General features: G+C 39.9%; 1 protein-coding gene across 2 annotated transcripts; it reads right to left on the bottom strand.

The window, feature by feature from the left end:
- Nucleotides 1–2,858: 2,858 nt before the first annotated feature.
- Nucleotides 2,859–14,586, bottom strand: RIOK3 (RIO kinase 3). Of its 2 annotated transcripts, none has more exons than XM_027638972.1 (13): nt 14,373–14,586; nt 13,457–13,578; nt 12,463–12,608; nt 12,230–12,334; nt 11,585–11,694; nt 10,741–10,884; nt 9,732–9,859; nt 8,422–8,610; nt 7,805–7,964; nt 6,765–6,845; nt 6,139–6,228; nt 5,660–5,767; nt 2,859–4,189 (listed from the first exon to the last, which is right to left on the bottom strand). In XM_027638972.1, exons 1-13 carry the CDS (start codon nt 14,565–14,567, stop codon nt 4,088–4,090), a joined length of 1,680 nt encoding a protein of 559 aa, XP_027494773.1. In that variant the 5' UTR covers nt 14,568–14,586; the 3' UTR covers nt 2,859–4,087. The 2 variants fall into 2 exon arrangements, with proteins under 2 accessions (XP_027494773.1, XP_027494774.1); XM_027638973.1 differs by having other exon boundaries at nt 8,422–8,607; nt 14,373–14,585.
- Between the last annotated feature and the right edge of the window lie 826 nt (nt 14,587–15,412).

Here is a 15,412-nt window from a genome sequence, read left to right as displayed (position 1 = left end):
GGACGAGCCGCCACCGCCCAGGCCGCCGCTTCCTGTTTACACTCCCCTCGCGCGTGACGCGGGACGCTCCCGCCTTAAAGGCGCCGCGGCGGCGGGATAAGGGAGGGAGGAGAGGAGGAAAGACGGGAAGGAGGAGAAGGCGGCGGCTCTCTGTTTCAGTCTGCGGATTCGCGGCACAGGGCTGCTGGCGGGAGTAGGGTATCGGGACCCAGACCCTGTCCGGAGAGCAGGCAAATTTCTATTTCCCTTGCGCTAAGTGGTGCCACTCTGTTTTAATCGGAAAGCTTTTAAATTGGTGCAGTCTCAAATTTCCCCTCTCTGAACCAATGTCTTCCTCCGTCTTTTGCTCGCTGTATCGCATTTCAAAGTCAGCCAAGCGGGCGAGAGACCCTGCACTTAGAACAGCCCAGATCCCAAATGCTGCAAAACTGGGAGAGGCTGGGATGTGTCGAACATCAACAGCTGAAAGGTACCAGCGACCTTAACAAATGAAAGCAGGATCCTGAGAAGCTGTAAAAACTCTTTCATAAGAGGTGTGAATGCTTGCAAGGAGGCAGCTAAGGAAAACGCCGAAGGAGCGTGGAGTTACAGGATGGTTCCGCAATGTAAATATTTAGGGGTGCAAATATTAGAGGAGTTAAAAAGGAGGAATGAAGGTCCTAGGGTTAGCTCTGACTTTCACCAGTGCCACTTATCAGGTCATCCCTCTAGCTGGGAGGACTTACTATGCTTTTTAAAGCAAAGGTAGTGGACTTCAAAGCAGTAAGTAGGCAAACAAAAGCACTTTTGTCTTTCTAAACCAAAACAGCATCGAGGAGGCCGAGGCAAGTGCGGGGCTTTTGGCCCAACCTTTTACAGTGCTTTTAAAAACAACACAACCCAAAACTTTTAGGTGAGGGGAAAAAAAAGGAACCAGCTATTTCAGAGCTCTGCCTTTATTTGTCCGCATCATCACTGAGAAGCAGTCACTATTGATCCTACTCCTGGGCAGGAAACTGCTTTTCAGTGGTTTGTTGTAAAATAGTTCAGAAATGGAAATTATACTCTGAAAATAGCCCTTATTTCAGGGACAATATTAATAAAGCATTATTAATTTAAAGTCTGGCTTGGTCCTCAGCATTTACGCTTATTTGTATTTTAGTCTTGACAGTAAACTAGCAATGGGATTTTTTTGGTTGATGCACTGGCTAATGCTTTAGTTCACTAGTTGTAAACCCTACAGTATGATTCAGAATTTTTGAGAGAATATCAATTATATATTTGCTTATTGGTTTAGAAAGGGAAATTTAAAAAGAGGGGGGGAAAAAGACTGAGATCTTACCGATTTTAAAATTTTCAGATTGAAACAGAGTAGCACAGCTTAGTACAGGAGAAATAGAAATTTAAATACCAGATACTAAGACAGTATCATACAAACAACTGCTGGCTTAGTTGTGACCCAGTTAGTCCATCTGCAGTAATTTCACATTAGACTACAGATACTGAAGTCACAACTAGGAATTATAGCAAGATGTTTGTTCTGCAGAATCCTCCTGCATCATCAAACAGTTCTGTGTTAACTGGAGATGACAAGTATTTCCAAAGCATTTAAAGTACCTAAAAGTTTATAATTTTTTACAAAATAACAAAATTAATTTCATGTTAGCCAGATATTTAGTTAATCCAAGGTCAAAATTTAAAAAATTCTACAGACATTTAACCTTCTCCTACTTCTCTAAAGAACAGCATGCACTTCCTATAATTGCAGTACAAACTGAGCTATCTTGTGGCTGAAATCAGCAGACAAGTAAATAAACACACAACTTGAAACTCTTGTGATGGCAAATTCCGAAACTAAGATCCTATTTGCTTAATAATAATAATAATCCTGAAACCTTTTGTTTCAAAGGAGTCCAGGAAAATGTTTGTTTTAGCAAATACTTGTTTTCAACTACTTGAAAACATACCAAGGTGTCTTAAAATCTCAAAGCAAATTCCTGAGCCAGTTTTACTGCTGGAAGTAAACATATATATGATATAAAATATAGAATATAGAACACAGAATATGATTGAGCCCAATAGCTTTAAATTAGACTTAAGAACAATTACTTCATTTATTTGGGGGGGGTTTGTGTGATTTGTTTTTTGGTTTTTTTTTTTTAAACCTGTGCTAGCCAAATTTTAGAAAGAAATTAAAAATTATAGTAACAACTGTGGGTTCAGTCCAAGCATAGTAATACAAGCAGTAATTCAAATGGCAAACAGGCCAAAAACCACCCTCCCTTCACTTCCCTTTATCTCTGCTCTCTCTTCCTCTCACCTGATGCAAGTATCTGTAGATATCAGCATCTTTCCTAGACAAGAATGTTTTAAGGTATTAGCAACCATTTTGAGATTTCCCCCCCCCCCCCCAAGAAGTGTTAAGAGTATTAAGGCTAGTTATAAGCCTAGAATAAGATTACCCTTTTCTTTTTAAAAGCCTTCTCCTCTGAAAAAGCCAAAGCTTGTAGTCTTCCTGAAAGGGTCAGCTAACAGCAACACCTAGTCTGTTCTTTCCCTAATGCTATTATTTTGGGAAACTTTCCCTGAGAAATCTGGAACAGACTTAAGTATCCAAAAGATAAAAGTTCCTTTATTTCAAAAGTAAGGGGTTACTGCAAGACAATTACCTGATTTAGGAAAGGGAAGAGGATCCAAGTGCTGGGATGAAACTGGCAAAACCATCAAGGTTGTTTACTGTTCCTGTAGTACCCAATCAAATAGTAATTCTTCTATTGTTACAAGGAACCAGTTTAGTCCTCCCCTAAGACTGCTCCAGTGAAACACTGAGGATCAGTGAAGGCCTGTATGATGCAAAGAACTATGCAAGAATACCACCATAAGATCTTAAGATTTTACTTCACCACGAGTTTTCCAACAAAGAGATAAAAAAGTCACTTTCACAGAACACTGTGAGAATGTCACATGTAGCATCACTATATTCTGCTTGATAAAGAGCAGCATCAAAAACAGCAATCTGTTAAAAAGAAGTTGATTAGAATTTCTTAATTCCAAACCATCCCACCACATCAATCCATCTTTAAATGTGTTGTTTTGGAGAGAAACATTGCTAGATTTTTAGAACTTTGTAAAAAATAAAGTCTGACATTAAGAATAAAAGTATGAAATAGATTGGGGAAACTAAATATTTCTAAGTGAAGCTTTTTTGCTTACAGGTGCAAAAAGAATACACAGATTTGTCTATGATTACCTTCAGGGCAAGCACATTTGATGCTCTAAACTGACATCCTAGGCAGAGACAGCATTATTACAGAGTTCTGGTTTTGGGTTGCACCGAGTTCTTGGAACCATTTGTATATTAAGAGTGAAGCTAACTGAACTTAGTCTTTGCACCTTGGATGCAGCCGTCAGGATTTCCTGGCATGTCACCAAGGAAGTCCTTTGCAGGTTGAATTCATATCTGTTTCTCATGTAATACCCAACTGTATTTACAGAGATAGTTAGAGCCACATTCCGTCTACTTCAAATGAAAAGGTCCAGACTTTTGCATATATAAATACATTAGTTTGTTAAATTAACATTTTCATACGATTGCAGTGAGTAGTTTGACTTTTCACTTTGCCCTTGGTGGAGATGGATTAAAGGTTCACTGACATTGTGTCCATACACATTTTTAAATTAGTTTTTCAAGCTGCAATAGGAAAAAAAGAAGGGCTCTTCTCATGTGCTTTCCCACTAAATACTTTGGATGATATAGATGATTTTTTAATTTTTTTTTTTTAACTAAAACATATTTAAGCTCTGAATCATGCAAAATATGACCACCTGAGGAGCTACATCAGTCTAATGTAAGTGGGCCATTGGTGAAGTTGTCAGACTGTCCAAAGTGGTAGTGACAGTCCATTCTTACAGTGCCAGCCTGATGTGTGGGACAAGTTAAAAAAAAGCAAACCACTGAGGAATCACCATATGCTCGCTGTGTTTTCCATTTTGGTATTCCCAGCCAACCACTCTCTCTTGACATCGGTAGTTGACATTTACCACTGCACCAACATAGTTAGAAGCAGTAAATTTGTGTTTTGTTTTGTTAGCAGCTATACACTCAGTGCTATTCATCATATATAGGTGGGTCTCCATCACTCGAAAACGTTGACAGTTTCTTTCCATGATTCTGCACATGATCTTCATTCATCTTTTCCAAAGCTTCAATCTAGAGAGACAAAAATAAAACTGTGCTGAAATCATGAAACCATGCCTGCACCAAAATGCTGCTAAACAGCGTGAAAAAGTAGATGACAGAGCAGGTATATTTCAGTGATTGAAAGTACAGCTTGAAACATGTTCTCAACAAGTTACTAAAATGAGTAGCACTCCATTATAGTTTCAAGCTAAGTAACTGAAATGTACCAGTTGCAGGGAGGACTGCATGATTCTTAGGTCTTCAGCTGTATTCCTCAAAGTACAGAAATGTCCCTTTCTCCAGCTCTGAACACCTCCACTGTAACTCAGCCAATCCATCAGCATGAGAGAAATACAAGTAATACATTACAAATCCACTGCAGTAATTTTTAACAGTGAAAGTTGAATACAGATATACTTCAGTGTTTTGTGCAATCAAAGTAACACAGTACAGTGGCTTATTTTGATCTTCTGATTGTTAAGTTTGGATTGCTTCCCCTTCTACTCCAGGGGAGATAATTTTGACTTTAGTCCCTAGTAACAAAAGTCTGAAGTTTAAGAAGCTGCTCAAATTCTCCTCTATGTAAGCAGCAATGTTAAATCTTTCCCATAAAACTTACAAGCACTAAAAGTGACATAAAACAAGAAGAAAAACACCGCACCCTACCCCCTGGTGCCACACCAGAGTCAGTGAGGGAACTGTTTTTTGCTTGATTACCTGATACATAATGATCATGGAACTGTGACATTGTGGTCCCTTTATCTCTATCTTACTCTGGGGACCTTCCCCTGGAGTTACCTAATTTCAAGCTGCCACCTACTCCATGCAGGACTAGCATAAACCTACACTGTTGTGAGTAATTAGGTAGAGTAGAATTGCCACATCGCCCTAACTTTAATTAGTAAATATAGACTGTTTGACAACTGGTTTTTTCAATGTCTGATATCAGGATGTACACCTTGAAGAGTTACAGACAAAGGTTGAAAATTAAAAGCCAACAGTGACCAAAGATTCCCACATCTGTATTTACAGTAGTATGATTTTAGGCTTGAAAATTGAAAACGCTAACCTAAACTTTAAATTCAAGTAAGTTAATATCTAAACCGTGAAAATAAGCAGTAGAACAATTATTATTGTTTACCCAGCTTTCCTTTCTCTGCACAACTTTTAAGGTATGTAAGGGAAGAGAACAATGCTAGCTTTTAAACTAAAACCAGATCACTAGATTTGCCTTAATCCTGAAAGAAGCAACTAAATGCAACATAAAGCCTTTTACACTTGTGAGCAGGGGGATCAGGAAAGGGAGTGGAGAAGCCTGTCAATATGAGTTTCTGTAAACATTTGTACTAGGTTGAAATACTCAAGTTTTTAACAAGGGATGCAGAATGACTGCTGAAATTTTATTCACACACACCAATCACACAAACTAAATGTGGAAAGTTAAAGTATTACAACAGTTACTATAGCTAACCAAATTAAAATTGTTAGAGAAAGCTATACCTCTGCTTGGAAGTCTACTTCATTGTCAGCTGTAATATTTAAACCTGAGACAGCATTGAAGAGTTCACGCTCATTAAGTGCTTCTGCCACACCTCCTTTCTGGAAGAACTAGTCAATATAAAAAGCACACGTTAAACACTTTACTATACAGAACAAAATATTCCTTTTCCTTCCCCAAGTTACTATCACAATATTTAGTCAAAGTTACATTTTTGCTTTTATTGACCCACAGATAAAAATAACTGAAATAAGTTTTAAGTTCTAGTGGTATCATTTTACTCTTCCACGCTTTTTTCCCTTTCAGAGAAAAACACCATTAGCATGGACAATATGCAAGAGTAATTAATCTTTTATATATGTGGTGGTGATCATTTTTTTACTGAGTTGTATTGGTTGATTTTTAATTAGCTCTGAATTGATTTTTAACTTGGAAAACATTCAGCAGAACAGAAGATTGTCAGACAAAGAGGTCCTCCTACCTGTGCAACATTCCTACAGTCTCTGAACAAAAACTCAAGTCCGTGAGGATGGGTTGGCTCTACAGACTGACTGACATCAATGAGCCAGACCTGTAGTCACAGAGAAACAGCATTGTATTAAAATTTTACATTGGAGATAATGTCCACAGGAGGGCAATGAAGATGGTGAATGGCCTTGAGGGGAAGCCGTATGAGGAGTAGCTGAGGTCACTTGGTCTGTTCAAGCTGGAGGAGACTGAGGGGAGACCTCATTGCAGTCTACAACTTCCTCATGAGAGGAAGAGGAGGGACAGGCGCTGATCTCGTCTGTGGTGACCAGGGACATGACCCAAGGGAATGGCCTGAAGTTGTGTCAGGGCAGGTTTAGGTTGGATATTACAAAAAGGTTCTTCACCCAGAGGGTGGTTGGGCACTGGAACAGGCCCTCCAGGAAACTGGCCACAGCACCAAGCCTGAGGGAGTTCAAGAAGCATTTGGATAATACTCTCAGGCCCATAGTGTGACTATTAGGGATGGTCCTGTGCAGGGCTAGGAGTTGGACTCCATGATCCTTGTGGGTCCCTTCCAACTCAGCATATTCTGTGATTCTGTGAAACCTTTCCTCCCCACATTAAGAACAAACTCACCTTCCCATCATGCCAAAGCATGTTGTATTCACTCAGATCTGCATGGACCAGGTTGCACTCTTTATACAACTGCTGCATCATCTGCAAGGAACCAAATTAATCAAAGAAGTATGCTATACTCCACATAAATATTGCTTGCATGACTATAGAATAAACAAACAAACAAACAAACAAAATGCCTTTCCCCAACCGACTTAATTTACATAATTTTTACCCAAGTCTTCAATAAATTTCCACACAGGGAATCGCAGTTTTGGTACTCTGCCAGCAAACTAAGCTTTTATCACTGAATTTAGCTTTGGCAAGTCTGAAGAATTAGTCTGGTAAACTCAGGTCAGCTCTGCCAATCAGTCCAAGTGCACAAGACAGATAAACACGTTCTGTAGATACACATGTCATTTTCACTGCTATCACATAGGAAAGAAGTCTCAGAGTTGTAGATGCTGAATCCTAACCAGCATACATATTCATTTAAAACATGGTTGTGTTGCTCACTGGTCTCACAATTTGGGGCCTAGACTATTTATATTACCAACATGCAGGGTTGGTTGGCTGGTTCAGTTTTTTAATTTCTATAATGGAATAGTGAGTGGACAATTAGCAGGTACGTTTGAACCAATTACAGCAGAAAATAGAAAAATCCACTGTGCAATATTCTAACTCATTCTTCGAAAGTGCTTAAGCCTTGTAAATTATGTGTTTGGTAAGCCCAGAAAGACTTCAGAGAATTTTATAAACCACATGCTGCTTCTATAAAAGGACTACTTGCTCACAGTTCCTCTACTGCTAAGTATCTGTCATCAAGTCCCAGCATGTCTTCCACTCAGATTAAGATTAAATTTAAATATCTTTTTTTAGTGGATAATTTTTTATTTATTCTAAGTCACACATTAAACAGCAGCAAAATAAGACTTTGAACTTCATATCTTGGAAGTGATGCAAGCATCCTAAAAAGTAAATAAATGATGATTTGTCCTTTAAGTTATTCACCTAAAAGAAAACACAACCCAGAACTGGAAGAGAAATCAGCATTGTCTTACACTGAGAGTCTGATAGTAGGCCTTTTTCATGTCTTCACTACCAAGTGTTACATCCTTTAGTTTAGGAGCTGGGATTTGATCCTTGCCAATGAAAGACATAACCAAGACGTGTTTCTTAAGGATAACCACTTGAGGACAAGGAATTCCTGCATTTTGCATTCTGTGGATCAGAAAATAGATACTGATTTAGAAAAACAAAAGCCCCAAAACCATATAGTTTTAGTTCCTGCTTGCTCATTTCCAGTCTGAGAGAGTGTGTAAGAAACTTGATCCAGAATAAAAAGAGTCTTTGAAATAGAGAGAATTGAAAACTGAATAAATATATTTATTTCACATAGGAAAATTCAGATCCTAAAGTCATAAGTGAGTCTAAGAACGTTCACTGAACACTTTTACAACTACAGCCTGCTAACTTCACGGGCTTGTAAACTGTGCTGCCAAATCACTGAAGATGCTGACAACTCATTAAACTGTAAGAAACCAGAGGCTTTTTCAATCTATGGCACGTTGTATATTATTTTGACCTAAAAAACAAATCTAAACTTCTACCCAGACATAGTGTATCTTCCTCACACAGAGAAGGCATTTGACAACTACTCTTTATTTTTTTTCTTTACCTTGTTAAGTTATGCATTTCTTTCTCAGCCCACATACGAATAATCTTTCGTGGATTCAATTTACTGAAGCGGTCTTTAAATCTGTAGTCATCCTTGATGTATTTGTCACGGTTCTTGAATTCATTGAGAGTTGTTTTAAACACTTTGATGGCACATTCCGGAGGAATAACTTTATCTTCAGTTGCACTTCTCGTGGAAAAAGTCAAATATATAGCAAAGTTAACTAAATGCATGCTTTTGGGTTTTTTATATAGTACAAGATACAGCAATTTTTAATATAAGAGAAGGTCTGACTTTCTGTCAAATCTAGAAGCCAACTCAAGTTAAGTTTATAACAATTCTATAATTAAACTTGCATATGAATGTTTGGGTTTTGGCATTTTGATTATATGTTGCTTATCAAACAGGTTACCTCTCCCAGTCTGGTAATATTTTACTTAAAATGCCATAGCTAATAACAGCCCTGTTAATGGATATACCTGCTACAAGAATTTACAGGTGAAAATAGTCTTCCCTTAGAACAATAATAGTAGCATCATAGTATTTTGTAAAGCACCACAAAAATATTAAATAGTACCAAGCAAAAGAACGCTCCTGAACATCACTGAAGCAACAGTCAAGTTAAAAAAGAAAAAAGGGCACAGCTTTTCTCCCCAACTCCAACTTACATCTATCTTGACATCTCTAAATCGATTATCTGTATTCGGGTTTTATTAGTTCTTTCTCAAACACCACTAATTTAAAGTGAGCTAAATGTACTACAATCACTACTAATGTATTATAATCCTCCCAGCGTGGCAGTTTTTACAACTGGACTCTTGCATGACTCACAAAGTGAACAGCACCCCAACAGTATGCTCAAGGTAACCCTAAAGTAACAAACAGCACCTCCACTGAGCTGCACAGATGGAGCTGACCATACAGTGATCTGTATAGAAAGACAATCTTCAGGTACCCTAATATCACCGTGACAGCTCTATAATCTTGTGTAAGGTGGTGGAAAGAGTTCCTCAAAAATCTCAAGACTTCTTTTTTATAAAAGGAGTACATCTGTTTCTACAGAAAGGCAGGTGGATTTGTCCCCATTCATTAAATGGACTCCAAGGAGGAAAGTGGGGATTTTTTTTACTTCATGGTTGGTACCATTTGGTTTTTAGATTTTATTATTATCTGCATACATATGAATACAGACTTTAAAGGCTTGGAAATAAAAAAGCTATAAACGGAGCTGTTTAAATATTTCTGTGGTTTCTGCTTTTTAAATCATCTCTGGTACTTAAAGCTACCATCAATAACAACAACACACTTACTTTCCTCCATAGGCATGAAAAACAACAGATTCTTTTCCTGTGCTGATGCAGCCTGTGATGGTCTCCAGCATCCCAGCATTGACCATCTTGTACAGAAGTAAACGTGTTTTGGGATCCACTGCTTTCTCCTACAGGCAAGAAATTAATACTCAATTCATTAAAATAATTCTTTGTTTTACAGCGAATTTGGGATATTTATACACCACAAGATTTCAACTATGTGGAAAGAATAATGTAATAATAAAATTCTCTCAACTGATAAAGAGGAAGAAAAACCAAACTGAAATAAACAGATGAAGCAAAATCAGTCTGCTCCAGGACTGTCATCTTAGGATTTAATACTCTCAGGTTCCTTATCAGCTGTATAACACATACAGTATTTTACCAATTCCACACAGACTCAACAGCACTTTCTACAGTGTTTTCAAGAAGTCTTTACAAATCATAAATCAAAATATCCTAACTATTATATTTCTTTGATATCAGTAATAATAAAGAAAAGCATAACACTAAGATTTGAAGAAGTCCACAGCAGGAATCACCAGAGGCTCTACTCTAAAATCACCCATAAAGCCTATCAACTGACTTCCTAAATTATTAAGTCAGTTTAGTTGGTCACCTCATCTTCCTGGAGCTTGCTATGAAGACAGATATTTGGAGCCAGAAGGTTGAACTGCAGAGGATTAGTCCTCTGGATAGTTTCTATAAATAACTTCCAGCCAGTTTATTCATTATAGCTGATTAAGTTTAGGCAAGTTTAGAAAGACAAAGAGAAAAAGAAAATGGAAGGTGCTTGCTCTTACTTTGATATGGCTCTCACAGTAATGCAGCTCAAATAAAACCAGCCTTTTTCTAGTAGGAGCTGGCTGATAACATCTCCTTCAGCAATGTTAGTATAATATTTCTTAACTGTTTTACTAAAAATGGAATGTTTCAAGAAGTTTCCAAAGCAGTGTTCAGCTATTACACAAGATAAAAAGTATATAGAGAAAATTTATTAAAAACATACAGCTGTGGAGTGCTCCTTCTTTTCATGGAGCCTTGCACTTCGACGTTCCTCAGAGTATGCGTGTTGCTTTAAGGCATTGAAGACTTGATTTGACAGCTTTAAGTCCATCCCAATTCCATCCCCAACTTGGAATTCAGGTGCAAACTACAAGTAGAAATAAGAGAAATTTAAGCATTGTTACTAGCAGACACCAAAAGTTGGCACCAACAGAAATTTCTCATTCTGATTTGGAAATACCCAGGGTAGATTAGGACCTATGTGAAATCCACTTTGTGTAATGTTGTCACTATGTTAAAAAACATATTGCTTTAAACTCAGAACTCAAAGTTCTACCCAAATTGATATGAGATTACCTAACATCCTGCAAAAATAGCACTTGCAGCATTTCCTTATTTGCAGAAGTTGCACCACTTACCTTAAAGAAAATGGAAGGCATATAGATAAACAGACTGAAAAGCTGTAAGTCAAATAATTGACTGAAAATAAGTTACTTGGCTCATCAGATGAAATTAATTAAAGAAAGGAGGTTACACAATAGCTATGCCTTTCAAAAGTAGCTTCAGTGTTTTATTTGCCTGTGTGCCAAACTTGCTGATAGTTTTGTTTTGCCAAAACAGTTCTGTGCAAATTCTTGAATCATGGTCAAACTATTATTAAACAGAAAACCCGCGCAACTCAAACTGCCAATTTGAATAACTAAACCAAACACTACGTTGCTTTGATTTGATGGGAAAAAAAATCAGCACCTTATCCAGTAGCACACATGGACAAGCATTAGTTCTTTGGCTGAATTGCAGCATTCCAGTTTTATACACAAAATGAATTTCCCTGAGTTTTCACTTACATTTTCCATGCGAGCAGTGTTCTTTCTTCCACATACCACTTCATCATGTTTAGTAGTAATATCTTTTCCTTTTCCTATGAAACCCCTTCTCGGTGTGGTAGTAGGTTTATCTGCCAGCAGTGAGAAAAATCAATCTAACGTTACACCAAAACAAACATAACTTATGCTCAGAAAGGTCCCACAATGTCCAAAAATGTAACATAATTTCAGATTATTTCAATTGTATGATCTTAATGAAGTCTTCTCTTATCCTAAGCATGACAGCTTCTTTGGCTATGTTATGACTTACTTCTATGTCTTCTCTGGGGTATCGGACACCTTTTTGACATATTAAGACAGGAATATTCAATGTCATGTGAAGATGATATTGACCCTAGCCAAATGTAGATGACAGATATGCCCATCTCAGAATACTTTCCACGTACAATAGTTATTTAGCCAGATTCAGCCACTGAAGCCAATATACTGGCAGACAGAAGCCTGAAATTACCTGCCCAACCACCTGCTGACACCTCCCAGTGAGCTGTCGTTGCTTTTACATACAACTGGGATACCTCCTTACATTCAAAGAAAACTTGATTTAACTATGTCATATTCTTAGGCCTATGAACTGAAGAAACTGTATTGTTTAAAACTGTCACATACCTGCTCTGTAAGGATCATGACGGGTATCCTGCCAATCAACCTCATCCTCTGAGCTGTCACTGTCATAGGGATGCACCTTCCGATAATTTTCAAAGGATATGGAGACTTGAGAAAGAAAACAAGTAAGTATGTCAGTGATTATCAGGCATTTGCTGCTTCCTCACAGCTCTGCCAACTTAAACAGAGTGCCAAGAATATCTCCAAAGCAAAAATATTTCTTCTGATGAAGGTACCTTTGCTATCTCCATTGATCTTCTTCTCTTCACGCCGAAGCTGTGCATCATATTCCCTATCAAATTCCATCTGCAGCATCTGAGCTAGCATTAGGTCACTAGAAGTGTCAATATTTTCTCCTGTAATAAATGGACCTTCAGCAACACTATGTGAGATGAAAGCAGAAATTTTAAAAAGTTAAACACAGTAATGTAAGCATAAACCACTGCTTTGTATCATTTCATCACTCTGTACAAAAGACTTCATGTAGAGCTGCACAGAAAGGAATGGATCTCAGCTCTCCACCTCCCCTTCAAGCCAGCACTAAATATTAATAGATCATGACTTCATTTCTCTCTGCCACTTTTTATGATGGAAACATTACTTGAACTTTTACTTGCTTACCATTCTATAAGAAGCATTAAGCACTATTTTTAAGGTGTCCTTCACATATAAAAAAGGCAGCATACAGGTGTATGTGTGTGTGTACATATTTATATGTTTTGTAAATAAAAACAAATAAACCCACAAATAGTGTCACTTTGCTTTGCTCTGCTTCACAGGAAAGACTGCAGTAAAAATTTTTATAAGTTTAGAACTAGTAAGCTCTTGGCCCTTGTTTAGAGCTTTCTAGTAGTAGGAGGATACAGGTGATATACCTGACAGTTCTTGAAATAACATTTTAAACTGTTAAAAGAAGTCTCTAAAAGGGTAGAAAAAAAATCCCCATTTCTGAGATTTCTCTAAACATAGCTTACAGACTGGGTTAATGCACCCAGAAAATGCAAAGAAAACATCAAGAAAGAAGGAAAGGCAACAGAGAAGAGAATCTAAGGAAGATTTTTAACTGGGGAAAGGCATCTTCACTGAAAAGATCTGAAGAAGCAGAGTTAGAAGGCAACAGGCAAAGCATCTGCTGTATTGCTGTGCACTAAGCACACTGTAAGAAAACGCACAAGAGAGAGAAGATGGCAGCACAACTATGGAGATCACTAATCCAGGGCTCGAACTTACGCAACCACTTCAGGAAAAGCAGCATTTTCCTCTTCCAGCTGCAGTTCTTTTGCCAGCTGTTCACTCATTACATCAGCAAGAGAACATGATATTGATGTTGTGTTAGGGGCTCCCCACGGACACTGTAAATAAACATTTTATTAAAATCAGCACGATTTGTAAAGTGACAACACAATAGTCAGGATAATTAGCTATCGCTGGCACCAAAATAAGCTCATGTAATCTTGTCTTCTACAGATACTTAGGGAACTGGTGTATTACTCAAAGAGTAGTTTCATAACTCAGTAGGGAGAACTGGGGCTGAAAATCTGTTGGTAGTCACTAATCGGGGTAGGAAACAGTTTGTCGGTACTCTCTGAAGACGGGGTAAAGCCTTCTGAGAAAGTTTGCTTACAAGTGTACACACTTTTACATCTATGTAAAACTTCTCTTGGAATAACACAACCGTAATAGCTTATGCACAGCTTCCTCCCCCGTTTTTAGGGCCCTGAAAACACAGCCATCATAAAACATCCCCTCCAAACTGCAGAAGCACACACATAACCTCGCTGGGGGAGGCGGCGGCTGGGAAGTGACCAATCCAACCAAGCTTGTGACTCACTGCCTACCGCCGCGATAACCAAGCTCGCTTAGCTCCAATTCCCTGCTCGCCAGCAGAGCTTGGAGAGAAGCAACGCATTTATCAGGCTGCCACAGCAGCCCTCTCCAGCAAAGAGATAATTGCTGGTAGCAGCAAGAACGCCATTCCCCGTCCATCGCTGCTCGGGTGGCTCTGCCAAGTGACCGTGACCCTGGCGGTGCTCACACCGCCCCGCAGCGCCCTCTCCACGGCCTCTGTTCTCCTCCTCCTTCACCACCTCCCCGGAGCCCGGACAGCCGCCCCGCTGCGGCCCCGGGCTGCCGGCACAGCGCTCACCTTGCTCTGCCAGGCGGGGCCCGGACCGGCGTCGGGGGCGGCGGCGGCGACTCCCACCGAGTCCATGGGGCACACAGGGGCGGGCGGGGAGCGGCAGGAACGGGGTCTCTCTTCGGGGCAGCGACGCTCCGACTGCGAAACCTTCCGGGTCCTTCCCGGTCCTCCTCGGCCGTCACGGGCCGTCAGGCGGCCCATTGGCCGCCGGCTCGGGCATCGCCCGCCTTTCCTGTGATGTCAGCGGGGCGGCCGCGGCGCGCTGGCGGCGTGCGGAGCTCTCGGTAGGGCCGGCCCGTGGTTCCGGCACCTCGCCTCGCCCTGCCCCGTCAGGCGGCCCCGGAGGGCCGAGGGACAGCGCCGGGCAGCGGAGCTGGGCTGCCCGCAAAGCGAACGGGGAGGAATTAAAGAGCTGATGTTTGTTTTTATCTCTGGAAGTAACCGAGGGAACCGTGGAAAAAAGCCAAACCAAACCATGAGCGAACGGCGAAACAAATGGATGGAGTCCAGAGAAGGGCAACGAAGCTGGGGAAGGGTCTGGAGCGCAAGTCCTGTGAGGAGAGACTGAGGGAGCTGGGGTTGTTCAGCCTGGAGAAGAGAAGGCTCAGGGGAGACCTCATCACTCTCTACAACTACCTGAACGAAGGTTGTAGCCAGATGGGGGTCGGTCTCTTCTCCCAGGCAGCAAGTGACAGGACAAGAGGACATAGTCTTAAGCTGCACCAGGGAGACTTAGGTTGGACATTGGGAACAATTTCTTCCCAGAAAGGGTGATTAGATATTGGAATGGGCTGCTGAGGGAGGTGGTGGAGTCACCATCCCTGGAGGTGCTTAAGGAAAGACTGGATGTGGCACTTAGTGCCATGGTCTAGTTGACATGGTGGTGTTGGGTCATCAGGTTGATTCAGTGATCTCAGAGGTCTTTTGCAACCTAATTGATTCTGTGAAATTAAATAGGCGATGTTTGTTTTTATCTGAAGTAACAGAGGGAATGGAAAAAAAAACCCCAAAGCAAACCATAAGCAAACAGTTTAATCCCAATCCCA

The sequence above is a fragment of the Corapipo altera genome, unplaced genomic scaffold, assembly GCF_003945725.1.
Source record: "Corapipo altera isolate COAL_440 unplaced genomic scaffold, ASM394572v1 49, whole genome shotgun sequence".
In the NCBI taxonomy this organism is placed as follows: Eukaryota; Metazoa; Chordata; class Aves; order Passeriformes; family Pipridae; genus Corapipo; species Corapipo altera.
The sequence above is the reverse complement of the archived record's forward strand: the minus strand, read 5'-3'. Positions and strand labels throughout refer to the sequence as shown.

Bases quoted from the DNA above. Each gene is read 5' to 3' on its own strand.
- RIOK3 (XM_027638972.1), bottom strand. From the start codon at position 14,567: ATGGGCCGCCTGACGGCCCGTGACGGCCGAGGAGGACCGGGAAGGACC. The intron at 12,335-12,462 runs GTACCTTCATCA...TTCTTTCTCAAG, and splicing joins GATCAATGGAGATAGCAAAG to TCTCCATATCCTTTGAAAAT. The intron at 5,768-6,138 runs GTAGGAGGACCT...TATATTGACTAG, and splicing joins ACTGTAGGAATGTTGCACAG to TTCTTCCAGAAAGGAGGTGT.